Source organism: Bos javanicus, chromosome 8 (assembly GCF_032452875.1).
Source record: "Bos javanicus breed banteng chromosome 8, ARS-OSU_banteng_1.0, whole genome shotgun sequence".
Taxonomy (NCBI): domain Eukaryota; kingdom Metazoa; phylum Chordata; class Mammalia; order Artiodactyla; family Bovidae; genus Bos; species Bos javanicus.
Window position 1 is genome coordinate 17,565,619 of NC_083875.1, and position 21,920 is coordinate 17,587,538.

A 21,920-nucleotide genomic window follows, 5' to 3' on the forward strand; every position below is an offset into this window, starting at 1 on the left:
TGAGCACATCACTTCAGCTCGGAGGCCCGGATTTCTCTTTGGTCAAAGTTTTACCCAGAGACAATGATATAAACACCCAAATCATCTTTTCTTTCTGTAACACTGACCCGCTGCAAATAATTACAAGAATTAGTTATAAAACCAAAATTGTCTTGATGCCATGATCTCTCCTTTACTTCCTCTCTGTCTTTTTCTTTCATACATAGACACACACACACACACACACACACACACACACTTTGCATCCCCACCTCATTTTCTCTGTCTTAAAAAGTTAACCAAAAACACAAGAACCTCTGGAAGCTTAACAGAGGAACAGCAAATCCCTTTTAAGGTTGTCATCATCTCCATCCCCCACACCAAGTGCCGGGGTCCTTATTCACACCTTATTGTGTGGCTACCTGTCTCCCCAGTCCTGTGCCCCCATCCTGCCCCAGCCCCTCTGCTCCAGCCACAGAAGCACACTTGCAGGCTCTGCTTCGGCCGGGCTTCCCTCCAACAAGCATGCTCAGTCACTTAGTCGTGTCCGACTCTTTGTGTGAACGTGTACTGAGTCCATGCATATCAATACTTTCAAGCTTCCCACTCACCTCAAGTAGGCATCACGGGTCCATCTCGCAGATGAGGACCCTGTGGGCCCATTCACTGCTGGATTAGACAAACCTTTCTCCATCATCACTTGCCAGGCATTGGGGAAACAGATAGCAGGCACAGCCCCTTTCTCCATGGATCTTATGAGATCTTACAAGGGATGAATCCAGGAAGCAGGAATGCAGCAGATAATAAACTTTCCAGTTGTGAAGAAGGGTGCCATGAAACAGCTGAAGAGGAGGTTTGGGAAGGTAACCCTAGAAAAGGGCCACTTGAGCTAAAACCCAAAGGCGCAGGGAGGTCACATACGGAGGTGGTGAAGACAGACCGTGTACTCAGTTACTGAGTTGTGCCCAACTCTTTGCAAACCCATGGACTGCTGCCTACCAGGCTCCTCTGTCCATGGGATTTCCCAGGCAAGAATACTGGAGTGGGTTGCCATTTCCTTCTCCAGGGATCTTCCCAACCGAGGGATGGAACCTGAGACTCCTGCATTGGAAGGCAGCTTCTTCACCACTGAGCCATCAGGGAAGCCCAGTGAGGACAGGGTGAGATCTAAATGTGGGCGGACTGGGTTCTACTGTGCATCATCCCCTCCTCTAAAGAGTTACGTTTATATCGTTGTATTTTATATCTTTTTCTCCCCAATAAACTGTATACTTCCTTGAGAAGAGTGACCTCATCTCCCAGGTACCCGGCCCATAGTACTGAGCATAACTAAATGGCCACTTAATTTTTCAGTATATGTATCTTGAAGTAATTGCCTTATTTAGTATTACGAGTGCGAAAGTATTTACCTAGATCTGCTAGGTAAATTTCTTTATTTAGGTTATTTCTTTAACCAACACACTGCTATGGTTTTCTGATAGAGTTTCTGAGCAACTGGCATGCCTGTTTGCAAGGTCTTCTTAGGGATCAAACCTCGGTCTCCTGCATTGCAGGCAGATTATTTACCATCTGAGCCACCAGGGAAGCCCTACTTCCTCAGATGTTCCCTATGGGGAAGGGAGTGTTGGCTGGAGGGTGATCTGGGGTAGGACTGCACAAGAGAGGTAGCAGCTGCATCAGCTCTATGCAGGTGGAACTTGGAAGCAGCTCCTTCGACAAATTAAAATGACATGAAATGTGTCCTAAATGCCACAAGGTACAAGGCGCCTTCCCAGCCTGCAATCCAGGCCATTCTTGGGGATGAAAGAAGAGCTGTTGCCCTGTGCCAGACATGTGGCTAGATATGAGGGGTTCCGTGAGGATTTCTTCTTCCTGACACTTTGGAGCTCACAGTTGAGTAGAGCAGACAGACACGCCCACCGTCCACGCGTGCACGCACACACACGATGTACAAACCGGCTCCTTGCATGCAAGACTCCAGGTGGGCAAAGGCAGGAGTTGTGGCAAATCCCCAGTGGGTGGGGCAGGAAGCCTTCCCAGGCAGGAAGGCTTGCTGGAATTGGGAACGTGAATGGCAATTAGCCAAGTAAGGAGGACAGGGCCTCCTAGGAGCAGGCCACAGGCAAGAGTCTCGCCTGTGCAGAGGCCCCGAGAAAGAGAACCGATGGCACGTTTGAGATCTGTAAATGCCCGAAAGAACCAGGCAGCTGGTGAGGGTGGTGAAAGGCGAGCTGGATATGGTTGCCCATCAGACACACTGGGCTGTTCCTCATTTCTATTAAGAAATGTCCTTCCTCCCACTTTTCTTGAATTGTTTGCACTGAAGCTAGCTTTTGTTTTTCTACCTTTGATCGAATCTTAGGGAAAGAGAAATTGTGTTCCCCTCTGAGAAAAATGCAATTAACCATATCAATCAGTAAATGATACTTAGACTCCTGATGGGCAGAGAGCTGGGAGTGGTGGAGACTGGGGCAAACTGGAGAGAATATTTTCCATCTACAGAGGACAGAGCCATTCTTGACTCCAGCTATCCAGTGGCTCTAAATCTTGCAGTTTTTCCTGAAACACAGTGCAACCTGGATTTTTGGCAAGTTGCCTAAGTTTTTTAAACAATGCTCTGATGTATTAAAAAAAAAAAAAAAAAGGAAGAAACAAAAGCCCCAGTCAACAGGCACACATCTGTATGCTGAACCTTATTCTAGGGTCATGATTGTACCCTCCTGTTTAAAGGCTCCAGAGGTTGCCAGGGCATTTTCAGAATCCTTCAACAAGTCATTGCTCTGCCTATAAGTTACTCCTAACCATCCTTCTCCCCCTGCCTTCCAGAAAGAGATGACGAGCAGGATGTGTCACTAACGGCCCCATCTTACCCTCCGGAAGAAAGAGGAAAGCTGTTTTCCTCCTGGCGGCCAGGCGGGCAGGAGGGAGACTTCCCAGGCTGGAGAGGCGCGCCTACTGCCAGGAACAGGCCGAGCTGGAGACCAGCGGTGACTCTGGAGAGTGGTTCCCTGCTCACCTCGTGTGCTCCCAACCCTCTGAGTGCTGCTAGCCTGACCTGTGGACCCGCCGGGAGGGAAGGACCACCCCTCGCCCATCCTGGAGAAAGGATGCCCCTGCACTTAACACGCACAGCCCAGCTGTGCGGTTCTGCCTGTGACCTGACACCTAAGCTTTGCTGAAATTCAGGTTTTGCGCCCAAGGTCCTTATTCCTACTTACTTACCTGTCTCCTCAGCCGGCTGCCTTTTCTGTAACGTGTGTTCTAAGTACCCAGTGAATTTTGGAACTCTGGATGCACAACCAGTTTTTCTCTAACAAGCCTTCTTGTGCCGTCTTGGCAGACTTCGGCCCTTGATGCTGTGGTCTCGGCTGGGAGGTCTGACGCCCCCCGGCTCACAGCATCCGCGCGGTTTTCCCCCATAAGCAGTTTTACCAGGGACCATTCCGCGCGGCGGCTTTTCTCTGCCCCAAACAGGGTCTGCACACTTTCACTGCAGGGAAGAGACTGGTCTCCAGCCTAAGGCTGGCTAGTTACCAGTTCACCCTGAACAGAGTATCTTTTTTTAAAAACCACGCCATTCCTTGTCTCTTCCGGTCAAGATTTTTTTTTTTTCCTGTTTCTCCGAAGAGAGAAATAAAGGAAGTTATAAATGACCAAGAATGATCAGCAGAAGCACTGAGCCAGATTAGTGCAGTGTTTGTTCGTTATTAAAGGGTGTGGTGGCTGTCTCTACGTTAATACTGAGATTTCAGTTGGGGGAAGAAAAAAGTACAATGGGTAATTTGATGCCTGTAGCTCAGACACCCAGCCCATTGACTTGGTATCTTCCCAACCGGCCCTCTGAGCTTCTAGATCCAGTCGATGTTTTCTTCCTGTTCCTCCGCACTCCCCACCTCCTCCGCCCATTACGTTTGACATTACAAAACAAAGTTAATTTCTGCCCGGGTGATGCTCCTGCCATGGTTGCCAAGGTAACAGGCAAGCTGGAGCCGTGTTCCTTCTTCCATCCTTGCCAATGTTTGGATCCCAGCAGACAGACTCATTCTGTGCTGCATCCTGCCTTTTGAAAGCTACCTGACTTTTCGCTAAAGTAATGTTGCCTTCACTGATTCATTCGCAAAACTGTGGTGGTCCCAAGAGTCTGTAAGTAGGGGGTGATGATACTTCCGGTGATCATTTGAATTTGACAAAATAGCAGTTGGTGGAGGGAAGTAGCTGAGAATGTATTAGTGAATTTTAATGTAATACTGATTAAAGAATAACTTAACAACTCTGACTTTGTCTCATTACATGTGACATGTAAAAGCCATCTGGGGCTGCCACAAGAGCCTGGAAAGGCATGAAACCTTTCTTTGGTCCAAACTAAGAAAGGACTGACTCTCTGGGCACTGTGGCATTCTGTGTTGACCTAAACCAGCAAACCAACCCTTGTTCTGTATTTTGTCAAATGCCGTAATGCCGTCTCATGGAATTCAAATGCTGCTACCTCTCTTCATATTGTGTTCTGATCAAGAACAAACATACCATTTTTTGGTTTGGTTTTGTTGGCTTCCTAAGTAACTTTGAGAGGACAAGATAGAGATTTTCTCAGCATCATTTCTGCTTTAAAGGATCCAGAGAACAGACGAATGAGCCCGTCTTCCTGACCTATGCGCTATGCAGTAAGTGCCACATGGGAGTGTTGAGCAGTGGGACGGAGAAGTGACAGCTCAGAGCCAGGTCCTGGAAGGAACTCTGAAGCTTGGCACCATGGAAAACCACAGGAGTTTTGCTTGAAAAATCTGACATTTCAATTAATGCCTAATCAAGTAGGATGCTGGACTCTGAAGACTTTTGTTATGAGTTCTTTCGAAGTTTATTTTCTATTAACTGTGCATATGAAATTTCCACTCAATTAAAAAAAAAATCTGGATTTTTTTTTTTTTAACTTCTTGGAACAATTTCCTCATGGTTATATTGATCACTGCACTTCTAGGAAAAGTGCTGGCAAGCCACTCTTATTTTTTGATTATAGATGGTTCCTATTCCTACAGAACTTTGTTTGGCAAATTGTGAAGAAAATCACTATAGGCGATTCTTTATGTCTTTGGCTTGACTACATCCTGAGAACTTCTGGCAAATGCAGATCTGAGCTTCTGTGGCCCTTCAGGCATCTCCTGCTTTCTGGATCTGCAGTTGACACCTGGCTTCTTCCTTCTGACCTGGCTGGCTCCCCTCATTTCCCCCTATTATTTTAAAGTTGAGTAATACATGCATCTATGATTTTTTTTTTTTTTTTGAGAAATGTCAAAGTGGGAACTTCAAAAGGAAAAGATTACAGTGACATCCGTATTCCCACAGTTGTCAGTCTCTTTAGTTAATGGTTTAGAGTCCTTCTTTTATGTATGTTTGGGGTCTGTGTGTGTGTGTGTGTGCAAGTATGTGGGTTTTTCATGGCACTGACATTATTAAAGAGTTCAAGCTGCTTTGAACTCCAGAATGTCCCACAATCTAGAATTTTTTTCTGATTGTTTCCTCATTATTAGATTCTGTTAAACATTTTTAGCCAGAACACTACATAAGTGGTGGTGTTTCTTTCCTTCTGCATCACACTAGGAAGCATGTAATGTTCAGTTATCTCTTTTCATGATAAATACTAAGCTTGATTAGTGGGTTGAGGTGTCATCTGCCTGATGCATTCATTAAGTTCCATAATTCATCATAAACCTCTGAAATTCAATATTCATATACAGTGTGAGACTACTTTCCTTTCTTAATGTTCCAAAGAAGTCCAGAAGTTCCAAAAGATTACAGCCATTGCAGTTAGAAGTTGTTGCAGTGACAAAGAATTCATCTCTTCCTGTGTCACAGGGGGAAGGAGAAGCTAAAAGTTTCCTTCTGCAGATAATGCATGAGTATGCTGGATACTGAGAATTTGCTGTGGTCCCTGGAGCCATAGATAAAATGTATATAACTTTTTTCTGCAGATCCCCAGTGACCTCCCATTCAGACTGATGGTTTATTTTAGAGAGCATGTATTTTCATGAAAGGTGATTGCCCAAGAGTGCAAAAACTGATTTAGGTGGGGAGGAAATCTTAGATATTACACTGAGTCATGGCCCTCCCAAGGAGCTACAGTATGTGCACAGATATAAAGTATGTATTTAGTATTAAAATTTCATGGGGATGGGGAATGATTAGGAATAGAATGTCTAAAAGGGCTCTTTAGGAAGATGATAGTGAAAAAAATAGATTGAGAAATACTCATCTGGGGTCAGTTTCTGCTTCTGAAACTGTTCATTTTCTCTTCCTGGGGTGTTTGCTCATTTCTGAGGGCCCGGATAAGTGGAAATGACTTTGAGAGGTTTTGTTTTGTTTTAGCTATTCCTTCTACAACCTTCCAAACCATATCAGTTTGGAAGGTTTTTGGTAGGTTTTTCCAGGTGAAAAACCCATTCTCCTCTCAACAGTCTTTGGGCACAGAAATCCTGCAGCATCCTCTGGTGTAACCCCCAGATCATATTCCATGTGAAACCTTTCCATTCAACTGGCGTTAACTATTATATTGTCTCTGAGTTTCAGCTCACCTTTTCTAGTGTCCCACATTAAGAAAGATCCAAAAACTCTAAAAAGTAAAACATAGGTAAAAACATACTAAATGAGAGCTTTGTTTGCACGTCCACTAAGTATTGGAAGCCTCTCAATTGGAAGTATTGGAAGCCTTCCTTGTTTATCATCTCCCATTGGCTGAATTCTCTTGGAAGTCGTGTTGTGCCATTGCTAACATTTCTATACTTCAGTCTGAAGCCTTCCCAAAGCTGTCTATGCCACTGTGCGTCATAGATATAACCAGCAGTGAACATGTAAGAAGTTGCTGCATGCTTTCTCCATACTGTGCTGTGTCTTTGCTAACTCCTGATTTGATTGTATACGTTTATAAATTTTCTATTATATTTGCTCATACTAAATCCTTATTTATATTCTGCAACACCATTTTGACCGATCTTCTTGAATGTCCTACTGTTAGCATTCTTTGTAAGATTACACTGAGATGTTTCAATTCCCTTTTTCATTGGCGAAGCACTAGGGGACATGGATAATTTCTCTCCTCATTTGTGGTGATGATGTCATTCTGGTCATTGCTGGAAGCATCACTTCCTATGGTCTCTACCCTTATATCACTTCCACATCCCATGGGTATCACACTGTGAATAAAAGAAATATCATAGGAAAAGTACAAGAAATGCGTCCAAAGGCAAAATCACTGAAAGGAGTCTGATGTGTCAGTTGGATAATACTGTTGTCCTTTGGTCCTTTTACTTCTTAATAAAATAGGTGATTCTTGATGAAATAGGTGATTCTCTCCTAGAATTAGCCAAACAAAGCATGTTTGGGAAATAATGGTTTTTTTTCCTCTGCTTTAAAAATACTTCAACAAGAATATTTTATAACAAGCTATTCCCTCTCGGAGTTGTTAATTCTGGACAAGACTTTTTCAAAGAATAAATAAGGATTTCTGTAACTGTTAGAGGGAAGAGTCCATTTCTAATCTGACAATTAAGCAGTTTTACTAGCTTTGAGTGTTCTAATTTCAAAGTTTTCAGTGTCTTTTCTAATAGCATCAAGAAAAGAGATTTAGCATAATTTTAGTTCCATTTGTGATTAAGGCTTTGGTTACAAGAGCAAACTAACAATAAAAAACAATTAAAAATGGAAGATAAAACTAAAGGATATTTATGAAATCAGTTCTTCGTGAGTTTAAGAATTCAAATGTCCCAAATAAAAGACACACAGCCATCATCTAATTTGTCTTTTTTCTGTGTTTGACTTATTTCTTTAACAAATACATTCTTCATCTTGCAATGATCTTGGAACAATAAATGAAAAGCAAGGTTAATTTTACAAAAACCTAATTCAGAATTTATTTTCGAACCCATGCACATATTTGCATTGTAGCAGAAGTTCCTTCGTTCTATGACAAGTTTTCCCAGGAGGGTGTCTTGTGTAGCTTCTCAACTGATTAATGTTGTACTGCTTTTTTCTTGCAGTAGGATTCAGTATTAAGTTTGGTCATGACCTGGAATACAAAGATAAGAAGTCTATATTGTAGAAAAAACTCATCAGTCAGAGTAAATAAACCTGAAGTAGAATCTCAGGCTTGCCCCTACCTTATTTGTGTGACATTGGGTAGTATATCTGTCCCTCAGAATTCTAAACTACAACTGGACTTATAGATTTGTTCCTATGTAGCTTATAATTTGGGGGGATAATAATGTAAGATTAAACGTCCATTATGTCCCTCGTGAATCCAATGGACATGAACTTGGGCGAACTCCAGGAGATGGTGAGGGACACGGAGGCCTGGCGTGCTGCATCCATAGGGTCACAAAGAGTCAGATATGACTTAGCGACTGAACAACAACAAGATTAAAATACAAACATATTTAGAAAAGCAGAAGTGTATAAATTCTGTATGTGCTATGTGCTATATTCAGTTGTGTCTGACTCTTTGTGACCCCATGGACTGCAGCCTGCCAGGCTGTTCTGTCCATGGGGATTCTCCAGGCAAGCATACTGAAGTGGATTGCCGTGCCCGCCTCCAGGGGATCTTCCCAACCCAGGGATCAAACCCAGGTATCCTGCACTGCAGTTGGATTCTTTACCCGCTGAGCTACCAGGGAAGTCATACATTTTGTATACTTATATATTATTAGTACATTTGCAGTCACTATGTAATAATTGTACATGACTCCAGTAACAGCCCCTGTTCTGATAGCAACAATATAATACTATGTCTTACAAAAGCTGTGATTTCTAGACACAGAGCAGAGAGGAATGAGACTTCTGGAACGTGATCACACGTATGAAGTCTTCCTCTGCTTCTCGGGTTCACTGTCTGAAATGTGTACCATGATGTGACCAAGAGGCAGGCTGTGAACTGGATTTGTCCTGCAGGCATGATTTGTTGAATCTACATAGATTGTTGTTGTTGTGTTTAGCTAGCTGCCAACATTTAAAAATGGGAAAACTTGATCTGAAAATCAGAATTTCTGGCTTCTCCAACTAAATCAGAAGATCTGGCAACACTAGGCTTTTGTTTTCTTGTGGCAAGAATTGGCTGAGAAGTGGCTGGCCCATTTAGATGAGGTTGTCTCTCCAGTTTACTGCCGCCCGCACCACTCCCTGTTGCTGCCCAGACATGGCTGCTTGTCAGTTACCATCGTCCTCTGACACTGGGATGCTTCACTCACATACATTTCTTGCCACTCCCCGAAGGCATTTCAGGTCACAGCCCCTGCTCCACTGTGTCTAGGGGGACCACTGAGGAAACCACTATTTTAATTTTCAAATGTATCCCCAAACACATTGAATATTTGCTGTATTATTAGATTCTCTCTAGAAACCTATACTGTATTCATGATAATAAATGGAAAACTGTCTTAAAGACAAGAAATTCAAACCAGATGCCTTTAGTCTTTCCATCCAACAACAGCAAAAATTGATACTCCCATAAGAAGCTTACTTCCCAAGGAAGCTAAGCTGACCATTAAATCTATCCACTCTTTCAATATCCTAAATTCTTAAATTTCAACTCTGCTTCTAAGCAGACTTCATTGCTACATTAACCAAAATGATAAAGAACTGTCATTGGGAAGTAATTGTAGTGTCATCTGTAACAATTACATATTTCATCTGACTTTTAGTTCATTATTAAGTAGATATTAACAGAACACATTATTTTTAATGGAAAGCTCTTGTTTTAATGCAGCATCATCAACTAACTGGGTTTCATGAAGACAAAAAACAAACAAAAATTCTCAGTACTTAATAAATTAAGATCTAAATGAGGAAATGAGCTTGTAAAATGTACTACTGCATACTAAATTAAGTTGAATATCTGCTCCAGAGGAAATTGTATCATATAATTGAGACATGACCTCACCTATTACCAAATCAGCAGAGGATAAGACTAACCATTTTCAAGAAATAAATAGAACATAAAATTCTGTAAAGCAATTACCCTTCAAGTTAAAAATTTTAAGAAAGAAATATATAGAACATAGAGGGGGAAGGTATCAAAAGAATCCTATGTTTATTAACCCAGAGATAGTATTATGGGGCTTCTCAGGTGGCACAGTGGAGAAGGCAATGGCACCCCACTCCAGTACTCTTGCCTGGAAAGTCCCATGGACGGAGGAGCCTGGTAGGCTGCAGTCCATAGGGTCGCTAAGAGTCGGACACGACTGAGCGACTTCACTTTGACTTTTCACTTTCATGCATTGGAGAAGGAAATGGCAACTCACTCCAGTATTCTTGCCTAGAGAATCCCAGGGATGGGGGAGCCTGGTGGGCTGCCGTCTATGAGGTTGCACAGAGTAGGACACAACTGAAGCAACTTAGCAGCAGCAGCAGCAGTAGGTGGCACAGTGGTAAAGAGTCTGCCTGCAATGCAGGAGACATGGGTTCAATCTCTGGGTCAGGAAGATCCCCTGGAGGAGGAAATGCCAACTCATTCCAGTATTCTTGCTGGGAAATCCCATGGACAGAGAAACCTGATGGGCTATAGTCCATGAGGTGGCAAAGAGTTGGACAAGACTTAGTGACTGAGCACACAATATTATGGATAACTGTTTCTCCATAGCCATGCATATAAGATCTCAACAATGATGTATTTACTATTGCTAAGAACTACATGCTTCAAGAGATAGTGGAGGACAGAAGAGCCTGGTGGGCTGCAATCCATGGGGTTACAAAGAATCAGACACTATTTAGTGACCGAACAACAAGACGCTGACTTGCATAAGAGGCAGCAACATTTAGAAAAGTCATATATTGTGAGTTGTTTATCTGAAGGGTAAGTATTTCACTTGGGCTTGTCTTAATCAGAAGTATAATCACGTGAAGGTACAAGGGAAACATCTGGTCCACACAAAGTCTGTGGTTAAGGCAAAAACCTTGGTAAAAATGCGAGGTCATTTAGACAGGATGAAGTTTGGTGGGAGAAGTTAACATTGGCTGGACATGAGGGATCCCTACCTGGTCTGTGGATGAGAACAGAATTCTTTCTTTGCTCAAAATCTCAGATTAAAAGCCTCAGCTCCCTCTGTTTCTTGCTGGCCTCACCCATGCCGGGTACACTCACACTTAGAGCCTCCACACTGGCCATCCCCCTGCCTGGATGATCTGCCCAGACAGCCTCATGTCTAACTCCTTCCCCCTCAAGTCTTTGCTTGAATGTCACCTTCTCATTGATCTCTGCTGGTCACATCTACCCAGAGGACTCACAGCCCCCCTTTCTCTGCTTTAATTTTATTTTCCCCATATAATCTGGGTGATATAATTTATTTATCCAGGGATTGAACCTGCGTCTCCTGTGTCTCTTGCATTGCAGGCGGATTTTTTACCACTTGAGCCATCAGGGAAGCCCTTTTTTATATAATTTATTTGTTAGGTTTATTGTGTAGTGTCTGTCTCCTCCAGCTGAATATAAATTCCATGCCTTCAGGGATCTCTATTTTGTTTATTGAGTGTGTGACACAAAGGAGACACTCATTAGACCTTTGATGAATAAATGAATGGTGAATGAATTCACATGGCAGACAAGTGCCTAATTAAGATCTGCTATCAGAGAGATATTAATTAAAAGCAAGGTATAATAATGATAATATTAAGTTGATAATACTAACACCAAAAGTATATATTTAAGTGTCTAAGCACGCCCTAAGCCTTTTAGGTGAATAATCTCAGTTAAACAACCCCATGAGGTTGGTTATCTATGTTTATCCCCATTTTAAAGTCAAAATTACCTAAGTAATCTGCCTGCGATTACAAGCAAGAAAGTGATGTCACACAGGTGTTTCTAGAGGCCCCACTCTGAACCACAGAGGTCACCCCCACCCACAAGGCATCAGGCTCTCCTCAAATTGTCTTCTCTGTAGATCCCGGGTCCGTGTAGTTCTGCAGTTCAGCCTTCAGTTTCTTTCCTGGTCATTTGTTAATGTGATTGCAGTAGTGAGTCTATGACCAGTCTGTCTGAGGTCAGAAAGTCTTTCCAGTCCCAGGGTATTCATTCACAATGACAAAGTAGACCCTTAGCCAGAGATCAGGTCAGACAACAGACCTAACAGGGACACCAGAAGGTCAGAACAACTAGTCCACAGAGTGTTGAGGGGTGTGAGGCCAAGACTGGAAGCCAAAACGTGAGTCCCTGAGGAGGCAGGAGACACAAATCCAGAAGGAATCACCCAGTGTGGGGTAGGGTGTTCCTGTGATCAACTGAAATAGTACATAAGAAACTTCAAGAACTTCCCTGGTGGTCCAGTGGTTAAGAATCTGCTGGGACATGGGGTTGATTCCATATAGGAGACATGGGTTCAATCCCTGGTCTGGGAAGATCCCAAATGTCAAGGTACAACTAGGCCCAAGTGCTACAACTATCGAGCCTATGCCCTAGAGCCTGGGAGCCGCTACCCTGAGCCCACGTGTGGCAGCTACTGAAGCCCAGGCACTCTAGAGCCTGTGCTCCACAACAAGAGACGTCGCTGCATTACGAAGCTCAAGCCCCGCAACTGGAGAGTAGCCCCTGCTCGCTGCAACTAGGGAAAGCCTGCACACAGCAACGGGGACCCAGCACAGCCAAAAGAGGAAACAGAAAGAAACTTGTAGGTTCTGATCCCTGCTGTGAAATGGGGCGGTGGGGAGAAAGCATGCATTTCACTCATCCTTAGAGGAAAACAAGCAGACTTTTTAAAGAATTGATAAATAGAAACACCCAAAGGAGAAGATGAACTTAGACATTAAGAAATTTGAGAACCTATCACAGTTAATTTTTGCTAATTTTTCTTCTCTGTGAAAAACATTAATGCATTAATTCATCAGCCACAACATAAAATATGTGGTTACATTAGACATATGTAACCGAGAGGCTAGAACAAGGAGTGGCTTGGGGAATTAGGTATGCATGTGTTCCCTGGGCTAATTTAGAAATGCATAGGAAACAGAGAAGCAACGTCCATGCCATCCACTTGACTTCTGCCGTTTCCTCTGAGGCACCATAAATGTTTACCAGTTTCTGGTTCTAGCCAGAGATCTTTAACATGTCAGGATATAAGGCTGGCCAGCGCTTCCCCAGTGGTTCAGCGGTAAAGAATCTGCCTGCACTACAAGAGATTCAGATTCAACCTCTGGGTCAGGAAGATCCCCTGGAGAAGGAAACAGCAAACCACTCTAGTTTTTTGCCAGAGAATCCCAGGGATAGAGGAGCTTGGCAGGCTACAGTCCGTGGAATCACAAAGAGTCAGACACGGCTGAGCACTCACTCAATGCTGGCCTGTGTGTGAAGGCCGGATGCTGTGATGAATGACTTTCACCCTCCTGTTCCTAGGGCTCCATGGATATTACCCATGAAATGATTCAACTACCAAACACAGAAGAAGCATTTGTCATGAGAGGAGTGGATAGTGGGAGCAATTTTTTTTAATAGTAAATCATTAGATTCAGCAACTACTAAACCATGGAAATTAAAGACAACTCATCCAAAAGGCAAGCCTCGTTTCACACTTCCAGGAAGAGTTTTTAACACATTTCCAACCTTAGCATGAGTTTCCTGAGATTGTGAGGATAACACCAGTGTTCAGTATGACAGGGCATTAACTGGACATTAACTATTAGAGTTCAAACACAGCTGATCCGTGAACGTGGAATGGAGAAAGAAGATACTTCCCATGGAAAGCTTGCCAAAACAGACTAGGTAGCCGGGCGAGCAGAAAAGAAAAAAGTTTTTATTCAGAAAAATTGGAAAATAAATTGAACCCTTTTCTTTACCATTTGTAGAAGGATGGTCCTAAAGGGCAGAATTTAAAATAAAAATGTATTAATCTATTTATTCATTGGGCTGTGCCAGACCCTAATTGTGGCATGTGGGATCTAGCCCCCTGACCAGGGATCCAACACAGGCTCTCTGCATTGAGAGTACAGAGGTTAGCCACTGGACCAGGCAAGTCCAGGCAGACTTATTTTAATGAGATTGTGGAAAGATGAAATCGCAGGTAAGATTCAACAATGCAGTTCAATCTTCCGGGAAAGATTCCCCCAAACTCTTATGAGAAAATTAACCTTGGAGCCACAGAGGTCCCCCTGCCCCCACTGGCACAGCCTCTGCCTGTCCCCAGGCTCCCCATCCTCAGGGAGCTAGGCAACGACTCTCCCTGCCTCCAGATCCCCTCTCCCCTCCCACTTCTCACAAGCTGAAGCCAGGCTGCTTTCTCTAAACCCCAGACCTGTGCCCCTCTCCCCATTCCCCAGACCACCTTGCCTGACAGCCCACCCCCACAGCAGGACCCAGACTCTCTTTAGTGAGGCCCCAAGACAGGCTTCTCACAGGCTTCTCGTGAGTTAAAAAGAAAGCCCAACAGCCCTTGCACTTATCCTCAGGTGTTTGGAAGTTTAAAATTAAACAACAGAGAGTGATCTATGGATAATGTCATTGCCATATCTCCTCACCTTTATTTCATAGAAGAAAGGACATTTCAACAGCAAAAGAATAGAAAGAGCAGATCTCGGAATACAAGCCCGTCCTCTGGGTTTCCCTAAAGTAGTGAAAGCATCTACACCTGCAGTCGCACGCTGACTGATGACCTTGGGATGTCAGGCAGGTGACATAGCCATGAGTTGTTTTTGTGAGTTGCTTTGGTGCTGGTGGTGGCGGGTTTTCCTGGCAAGTCCTGACCGCCTAGAGACACTTGATTGCTTGGGCAGCACAACTCCTCAACGTCTGGTCACTTGCCCTGTGATCCTGCTTGCCTGGCCATCTGTAAGAGGGAGGGCAGGGAGCCTGCGCTCCCGGACAGCCTAGGGGAACAAGCACACAGCCCACTCCAGCAGCTGCCACCGCCTCTGAGTGACCTGAAGACAGAACTGCTGTGTCCACCCCTAGAGGTGAGAGATCATCCTCCCTTCTCTCCTTTCTCTGCCACTAGTCCAGTCCTGATCTGTGGACTGAGAACTAGAACCCTCAAGCCTCCCCTTTGGCTAAGAAGCCTCCTCTGCCACCCACCCCCACTCCTAGGTGGTCTCAGGTAGGAGGCAGGCAGCACCAAAGATAGTCTGCGTGCTAGCCAGCGTCTGAGTCTGGAAAAGTGAGAGGGAAAGTCACTGAGTTGTGTCCAACTCTTTGTGACCCCATGGACTGTAGCCCACCAGGCTCCTCTGTCCATGGGATTCTCCAGGCAAGAATACAGGAGTGGGTTGCCATTCTCTTCTCCAGGGGATCTTCCCGACCCAGGGATCGAACCCAGGTCTCCAGCACTGTAGGCAGATTCTTTACCATCTGAGCCACCAGGGAAGCCCAGTTCTAATGCTTAATAGACTTTTAAATTTTCTGAGTAAAAGACCATCATGCCATCTGTAAATAATAATAATTTTGTTTCTTCTCTTCCAATCATTACATCTTCTATTTCGTTTTCTTGCCTTATAGCACTAAATAGCACCTGTAGTACAGGTATAGTAAACGCACCTAAATATTTACCATTTGGTCTTTATAGAATATTTGCTAATCTACACTTTACACCATAGTGAGTGAAAGTCGCTCAGTTGTGTCGACTCTGCGACCCCACGGGCTATACAGTCCATAGAATTCTCTAAGCCAGAATACAAGGGTAGGTAGCCGTTCCCTTCTCCAGGGGATCTTCCCAACCCAGGGATCAAACCCACGTGTCCCTCATTGCAGGCGTATTCTTTACCAGCTGAGCCACCAGAGAAGCCCAGGAATACCAGAGTGGGTAGTCTATCCCTCCTCCAGAGGATCTTCCTGACCCAGGAATCAAACCAGGGTCTCCTGCATTACAGGCAGATTCTTTACCAGTTGAGCTACCAGGGAAGCTTACACTATAGATTTAAGTGTAAGACCAAAGACACCAGAATGAGTAAAACTTAGAGGCCTCTAAACATACATTGAAGTTAAATGTCATTTCTTATTTACATTAGTTTATCCCTACTCAAAAAAACGACATTTAACTTCAGTGTGTGTTTAGAGACCTCTAAGTTTCACTCATTCTGGTGTCTTTGGGCTTCTGCTTGTGTATGTTTCCCTTTAGAAGATGTGAATGTGGATCGTCACTTTGAGTTGAATGAGAAGATATGAGCTGGGAGAGAAAGGTATTAGAGCAGGATTTGGGGCAAGGGTGATCACTGAGAAGAAAGAACGAGACCACACTGTTCAGAAGTTCTGAATGTTTCCGAGCCCACTAAATTCGAAAGTGACTGCATTGTCACCTCCCCCTTTATCGTCCTGAAAATCCCTATCCCAAAGCCTTAGGTAGGGTCACTCACAGTAGGATCTGTGCCAGGGTTGGGTGGAAAGAGCCATGTGGCCCAGGGTGGGGTGTCAGAGCTCAAGCAGGAATGAGAAGGGCCTCCAAGTAGGGAAAGGAATGGTTAGTGCAGAATGTTGGAACTGAATCAGGGTCAGGAGGGTGGGAAAGGGGTGGCCTGGCGCGGATTACTGGAGTCCAGGTGAAATGAAGCAGGCATCTGTGTAGGAAGGCTGCCTACCATGAGGTGGCAGAGGCCCATGGGGTGAGGAGGTCATCTATCTGAGAGGGCAGCCTGGCAGAGGGTGTCAGAGCCTGAGGCGGTTGCAAAGGGCATCTCTGCAGGGAGAGAGAGCAGCAGCAATGGAAGGCTGGTTCTACAGTATGCTGGGGACAGGGGTGGTTAATCAAACAAGTAAATATACTCCATTAAGCACAGTGGAAGTGAGGTTTCTCACCATCAAAGAAGGGGGTTATAAATATGTAAACTGGTTTGTCTAAAATCAAAGGTAACTATTTGAACCCATGTTTTTGATATAGATAGCTATAGAAATAAACCTAGATGTAAATATGTGTGTGTATATACACATATATGGGGCTTCCTGGGTGTCGCTAGTGGTAAAGAACCCCTGCCAATGCAGGAGACATAAGAGACTTGGGTTTGATCCCTGGGCAGGGAAGATCCCTTGGAAGAGGGCACAGTATTCTTACCATTCCAGTATTCTTACCATTCCAGTATTCTTGCCAGGAGAATCCCATGGACAGAGGAGCCTGGCGGGCTACAGTCCATATGGTCACAAACAGTTGGACACGACTGAAGCGACTCAGCATGCACGCACATACTTGTCGTGCCCTCTCACTGAATTGGGGATCCAGCTCCCAGCTCACTGAAAGCCAGTTGTTAGAAGAGCTAGGCTTGCTGACATATTAGTGTCTGAGATTACCTCTTTTCACTCCAATAGGGCCTTTTGGACCTGTAATGCAGTCCAAAGCATGGCAAAGAGTCAGATACAACTGAAGTGACTTAGCACATGCACGTGCACGCACACACACACACACACACACATGCATATATTATGCACAGAGGTACACTTTTGCACCACACACTGCATTCCTGTCTCTGTTCACCAGCAGGACCTGACCCCAGTGGTGTTCTGATTCAATGAACCCATCTAGCATCTGGATCTTGGCATGTGGATACTATTCTCTGCTAAAAGGAACCAGGAATTCTTAGAGGCAATGGTTGCTTTCTTAGCTGGGGCTGAGAAAATCCAAGATGAGTGTGGAACAGTGAAAATCAAGAGCCTGGAAAATGTTCATAAGCTTTAAGGTAGAAATTCTTTTTTTAGGAAACTATCCTAAATGAAATCAGTATAAATGCTGAAAAAATTTTAGCCATAAATATGCTCATTACTTTATTGTATATAATAAGCAAAATTGGAAACCTAACTAAGAATAAGGTAAATGACCCAAAACAGTAATGAATATTCACTGAATTGGATGTTATACAGACATTAAAATTAAGTGTATGAGAATGCTTATATTATAATGTTAAATTATAAATGGAGCATCTGGATTCAGCATGAGTAAAACGTCTCACCGAGGTGTGGCTCTTCCTTGCAACTTTCTAGAACACCTTCTGCTACATCTCATGTACCCAAGTGTATATCAGTGCCTTGAGATGTGGTTAGATTCTTGCTGTTTCAATATCTTGACTTTTCTGCTCAAAACCCATCTACCCTCCTAGGTTTCCACCATTTAGCCATTCAACTCTCCACCCACCCACCCACCACTATCATCTCTGGGCTTCCCGGGTGACTCAGTGGTAAGGAATCCACCTGCCGGTGCAGGAGATGTGGGTTCAGTCCCTGGGTCGGGAAGATCCCCTGGAGAAGGAAATGGCAACCTAGGCCAGGATTCTTGCCTGGGAACTCCCATGGATAGAGGAGCCTGTTGGGATACAGTCCATGGGGTCGCAAAAGAGTCAACTTAGCAACTAAACAACAACACTCCCCCTCATTCATGGAAAACCAGGGCACCAATTTCCCACAATTCCTCTCATTGCCAAGTCTTACATGTCCTAGGGAGCATCTTTGGACACACAGACAGGGCATCATGGTCTCTCATTTTACTTAATTTACAATCCCAGAGCCAGTGTTGTTCTTCCCTTCTAATCCAATTTAGCGATCTGATGCCAGGCCCTTTGGACCTCATTATTACACAATTCTGATCAGCTTTGAAATGTTAAACTTCCAGACTCCACCATAAAACAGTTTTTCTGCTCTTTACTTAGCAACTTCAATGTTCTTATCTCTCTGTCCTAATGCATCCATCCGGTTATTCTGACTCTTTGGATAGCTAGTAATTAGCAACCTCCTAAGACTTGGGTTAAGTGGCAGTTTTTGAATAGCAACCTCATTGAACATCCTCAGCCTGGCCAGATCCCATGTAATCTTCCTCTTCCTTTAAGCTGTGAATGAAAAATCTGGTTTTTAACTCAAGGTTTGAACATCAATAGTTCTCTTTTACTACAAGAGTCACCATGTTAGTAAAATACTCTTACTTCAATGTTTCTATTTATCTAGAAGCTAAAAAAACACTTTAGCTTAATACAAAATAAAGTAAAATAAAAGAATGTAAATAAAAAGGATTTGGACTTGGAAAAAAAAAAAGCTCAGATACTCAAAATGATTCACGAAAGCACACGTTGGCAATCAAGGTTCTCACTTAACCCAGAAGGCCCTATAATTCTTGACAGTCCCACAAAGAGAGGAAAGAGATTACATTCTGTTCAAAAGAACTTTCTTGTATTTTGAAAGATCTTGGTTCTTTGGAAATTAATAATCCTGAAGTGATAACTTCTGTTTAGTTTGAGAAAGCCTGTTAAAGAGAACCTCAGTTCTCTGACCGTTCTGATAAAGCACAGTTCATTGTTCCTGGGTTTCCAAAATTACAGTGATATAACCAATCATTTATTTGATGTTGTGTGTAAGCTTGCTATTCAGATTTAAGGAAAATAATATTCAAAATTAATAATTTAAGCAAGGTTGGAGGCTTCAGTTCATGGATTGCAACAAGTAAGGTGTGCCTTGTGGAACTATCTGCGTTTAATGGATTCTCTCGAAGATTAGGGTGACTCAGTTGACATTCTTTAAAATACAACTGCTTTCATTTTACAAGATTGTCTCATTTCTTAATGTTTGCGTGTCTTTTACTTCATTACTTGTTCTATTTATATTTCCTTGTTTGTTGTGCCTCTTAAAAAGCTGTATATATGAAAATCTCACCAGTACTAATCCTTTTAGGCGTGAAGAAAAATTACCTGTAGAGAAATTAAATAAATTCTTTATGAAGTAAATAAATTCAGGAAATACATTCAACCCAGTAAATGACTTGATTATCTACCTGATGTGATATATAATTTACTCATTTTCCAGAGAATCAAATTCAGGGTTGGAGAGATGATTTGCTCATGATCACATAGGTAGGAAGGGATGGAGTGGTGACCCAAATATATTCCTCTTTTGTCCTGGCCCAGTGTTCCTGTGGGAGAAGACACAGAAGTGGAAGAGGGACTTACAATGCAGACATGATCAAGAGACAAAAAACAAAGTAAAATCATAGGTTAGAAAGTATATCTAATGGCATCTTTGGTATTAGCAATGGATCCTCCTTAGGGCATTCTTCAAAGACTTAAAATATAGTTTAATAGATAAAAAATAAATATACACTTTTTTAAAAAGAGAAGTCTCTACTCTAATTGAGTAATAGAATATTGGAAAGGCTAACTGTGGCCTAAAATGATGATATCCAGTGAGGACAAATTCACTGTTTCCATAATCTTGTCCCAAGAACTCAGAGTTTATCTGGTATTAATTTGCTAGAGCTGCCGTAATGAAGTGCCACAAACTGAGTTGCTTAAACAACAACAGATTTGTTGAGATATGTTTTCATGAAATAATGAGAATGATTGATCCTTGGATTTTAAAGAACCATTAATATCATTGATGGTAAGAAGAGACAAGACCTTTTTGGTTTTTGAAGCATTTACAATACTGTATGTTCTTTTGAACTCACAGTTCTTGGGTCTAGATGTCTGAGACCAAGGTGTTAGTAGGGTTGGTTCCTTCTCTGTCCTAGCTTTTGGTGGTTTCCTGGCAGTCTTTGGTGTTCCTTCATTTTTGCTGCATCATCCCCGTCTCTGCCTTCATCTTCACATTGCATTCTCTGTATGTGTGCATGTCTGTTTCTGTGTTCATCTCTCCCTTTTTAAAATTTTCTATTATTATTTTGGGGTTATGCCAGTGGCATGCAGGATCTTAGTCTCCTGACCTGGCATTGAGCCTGTGTCCCCAGCAATGGAAGCCCAGAGTCCTAACCACTGGGTTACCAGAAAACTACCACCATTCCCCACCCCACCCCTTTAAAAAATAAATAAATAACAGTACCAATCATGCTGTATGAGGGACCCACACTGCTTTAGTGACTTCATCTTAACTAATTGCCTGACAGCTCTTCACTCTCATCCCTTTTCCACCTCCCTACACCCACGGAAGAACGGGCTGGAGGGCTTAAAGAAAGAGCGCTACACACAGAACCGTTTCGCTTTGGTTCACCGAGACTGAACCTGACAATCTTTTCCTTTAGGATGATTCCTCTCTGCTTCCCCTCACTCTCTTAAACAATTTAGACTCCTAACGAATTCACTCTTTTGTTCCTCATATATACCCCGTTGAGATCACACTGGCTGAACCTCATTTGTGAGCCTTCATTATACTGAAAAAACTTTCAAGCCTTTTTAAACTCAAGCCCCTTTTCTCCTGATGCTTGTGTCTTTTTAGTTGTGGATATTCTCCAGAGCTGAGAGGCTATCCATCAGTAATAGTTAGAATTGAGGGAGGGGATGTTAGTTGATCCTTTAATATGAAGAGCAATATTGGTGGTATTGTCCATTTGATTTCTTGCCATTATTGCTTATTATTTATTATAAGAGAAATACGTTAATATTATCTAAGCCTAAATATTCTTCTGATTGATAGATAATTTTCTCAGTCTGTATGTGAGGTAAAAGATGGGTTTCATTTTTAAAAGTGTTTTTAACAAAACAAATATATTTCATAAATAACATAGGTCTTAAAATCCCCCCAAAAAATGTTTCAAAATAACTCCCTCCTAAAGAATTATAGTTAAGATAGCCCAAGAACCAGAGTTAGCAGAGCATTAGGATTGAATCTTGGCATCTTATTAGTTTTTTTTAACAAATGTTGTATGATTATTCAAAAGAACATACAGTATTGTAAAAGCTCTGAAAACCAAAAAGGTCTGTTGTTGTCTTACTATCAACAATATTAATGGTTCTTTAAAATCCAGGGACCGATGATTTACATTATTTCATGAGAGCATACCTCTTGTAATCTTATAATAATCTTATAAATCTTATAATAAAAAAAAAAAGATCCTAAAAACCGTCACATGACCTAAGATAAGGTCATGAGACTGAGTCACAGAGCTTTTGGAAATTCTTCTCCAGCATTCTGACCTCCATCTGGCAGTGACATCATAATGTCCTCGCTAGTTATAGGACCTGCTGGGCAACAGAAGGGAAACTCTGAGACACAGTAGATCACTGGATAAATCACGTTGTTTTCCCAA

General features: G+C 42.8%; 1 protein-coding gene and 1 long non-coding RNA gene across 7 annotated transcripts in view; one reads left to right on the plus strand and one right to left on the minus strand.

The window, feature by feature from the left end:
* Window positions 1-21,920, plus strand: part of MOB3B (MOB kinase activator 3B) — a 235,985-nt gene that overhangs the window by 212,890 nt on the left and 1,175 nt on the right. For 4 of the 5 annotated variants that reach the window (XM_061425121.1, XM_061425122.1, XM_061425123.1 and 1 more), the window contains exon 4: window positions 2,806-7,758. The exons of the other annotated variant lie outside the window; for it this stretch is intronic. In XM_061425121.1, the coding sequence (XP_061281105.1) occupies window positions 2,806-2,835 (30 nt within the window). In that variant the 3' untranslated portion in view covers window positions 2,836-7,758. Of the gene's footprint in view, window positions 1-2,805; window positions 7,759-21,920 lie in introns of those variants that run through there. 5 annotated transcript variants of the gene reach the window in all.
* Window positions 7,759-21,834, minus strand: LOC133252481 (uncharacterized). Of its 2 annotated transcripts, none has more exons than XR_009737944.1 (3): window positions 21,674-21,834; window positions 19,674-19,811; window positions 7,759-8,035 (listed from the first exon to the last, which is right to left on the minus strand). It is a non-coding gene; the product is annotated as an uncharacterized LOC133252481 (long non-coding RNA). The 2 variants fall into 2 exon arrangements; XR_009737945.1 differs by lacking the exon at window positions 21,674-21,834 and adding an exon at window positions 20,346-20,973.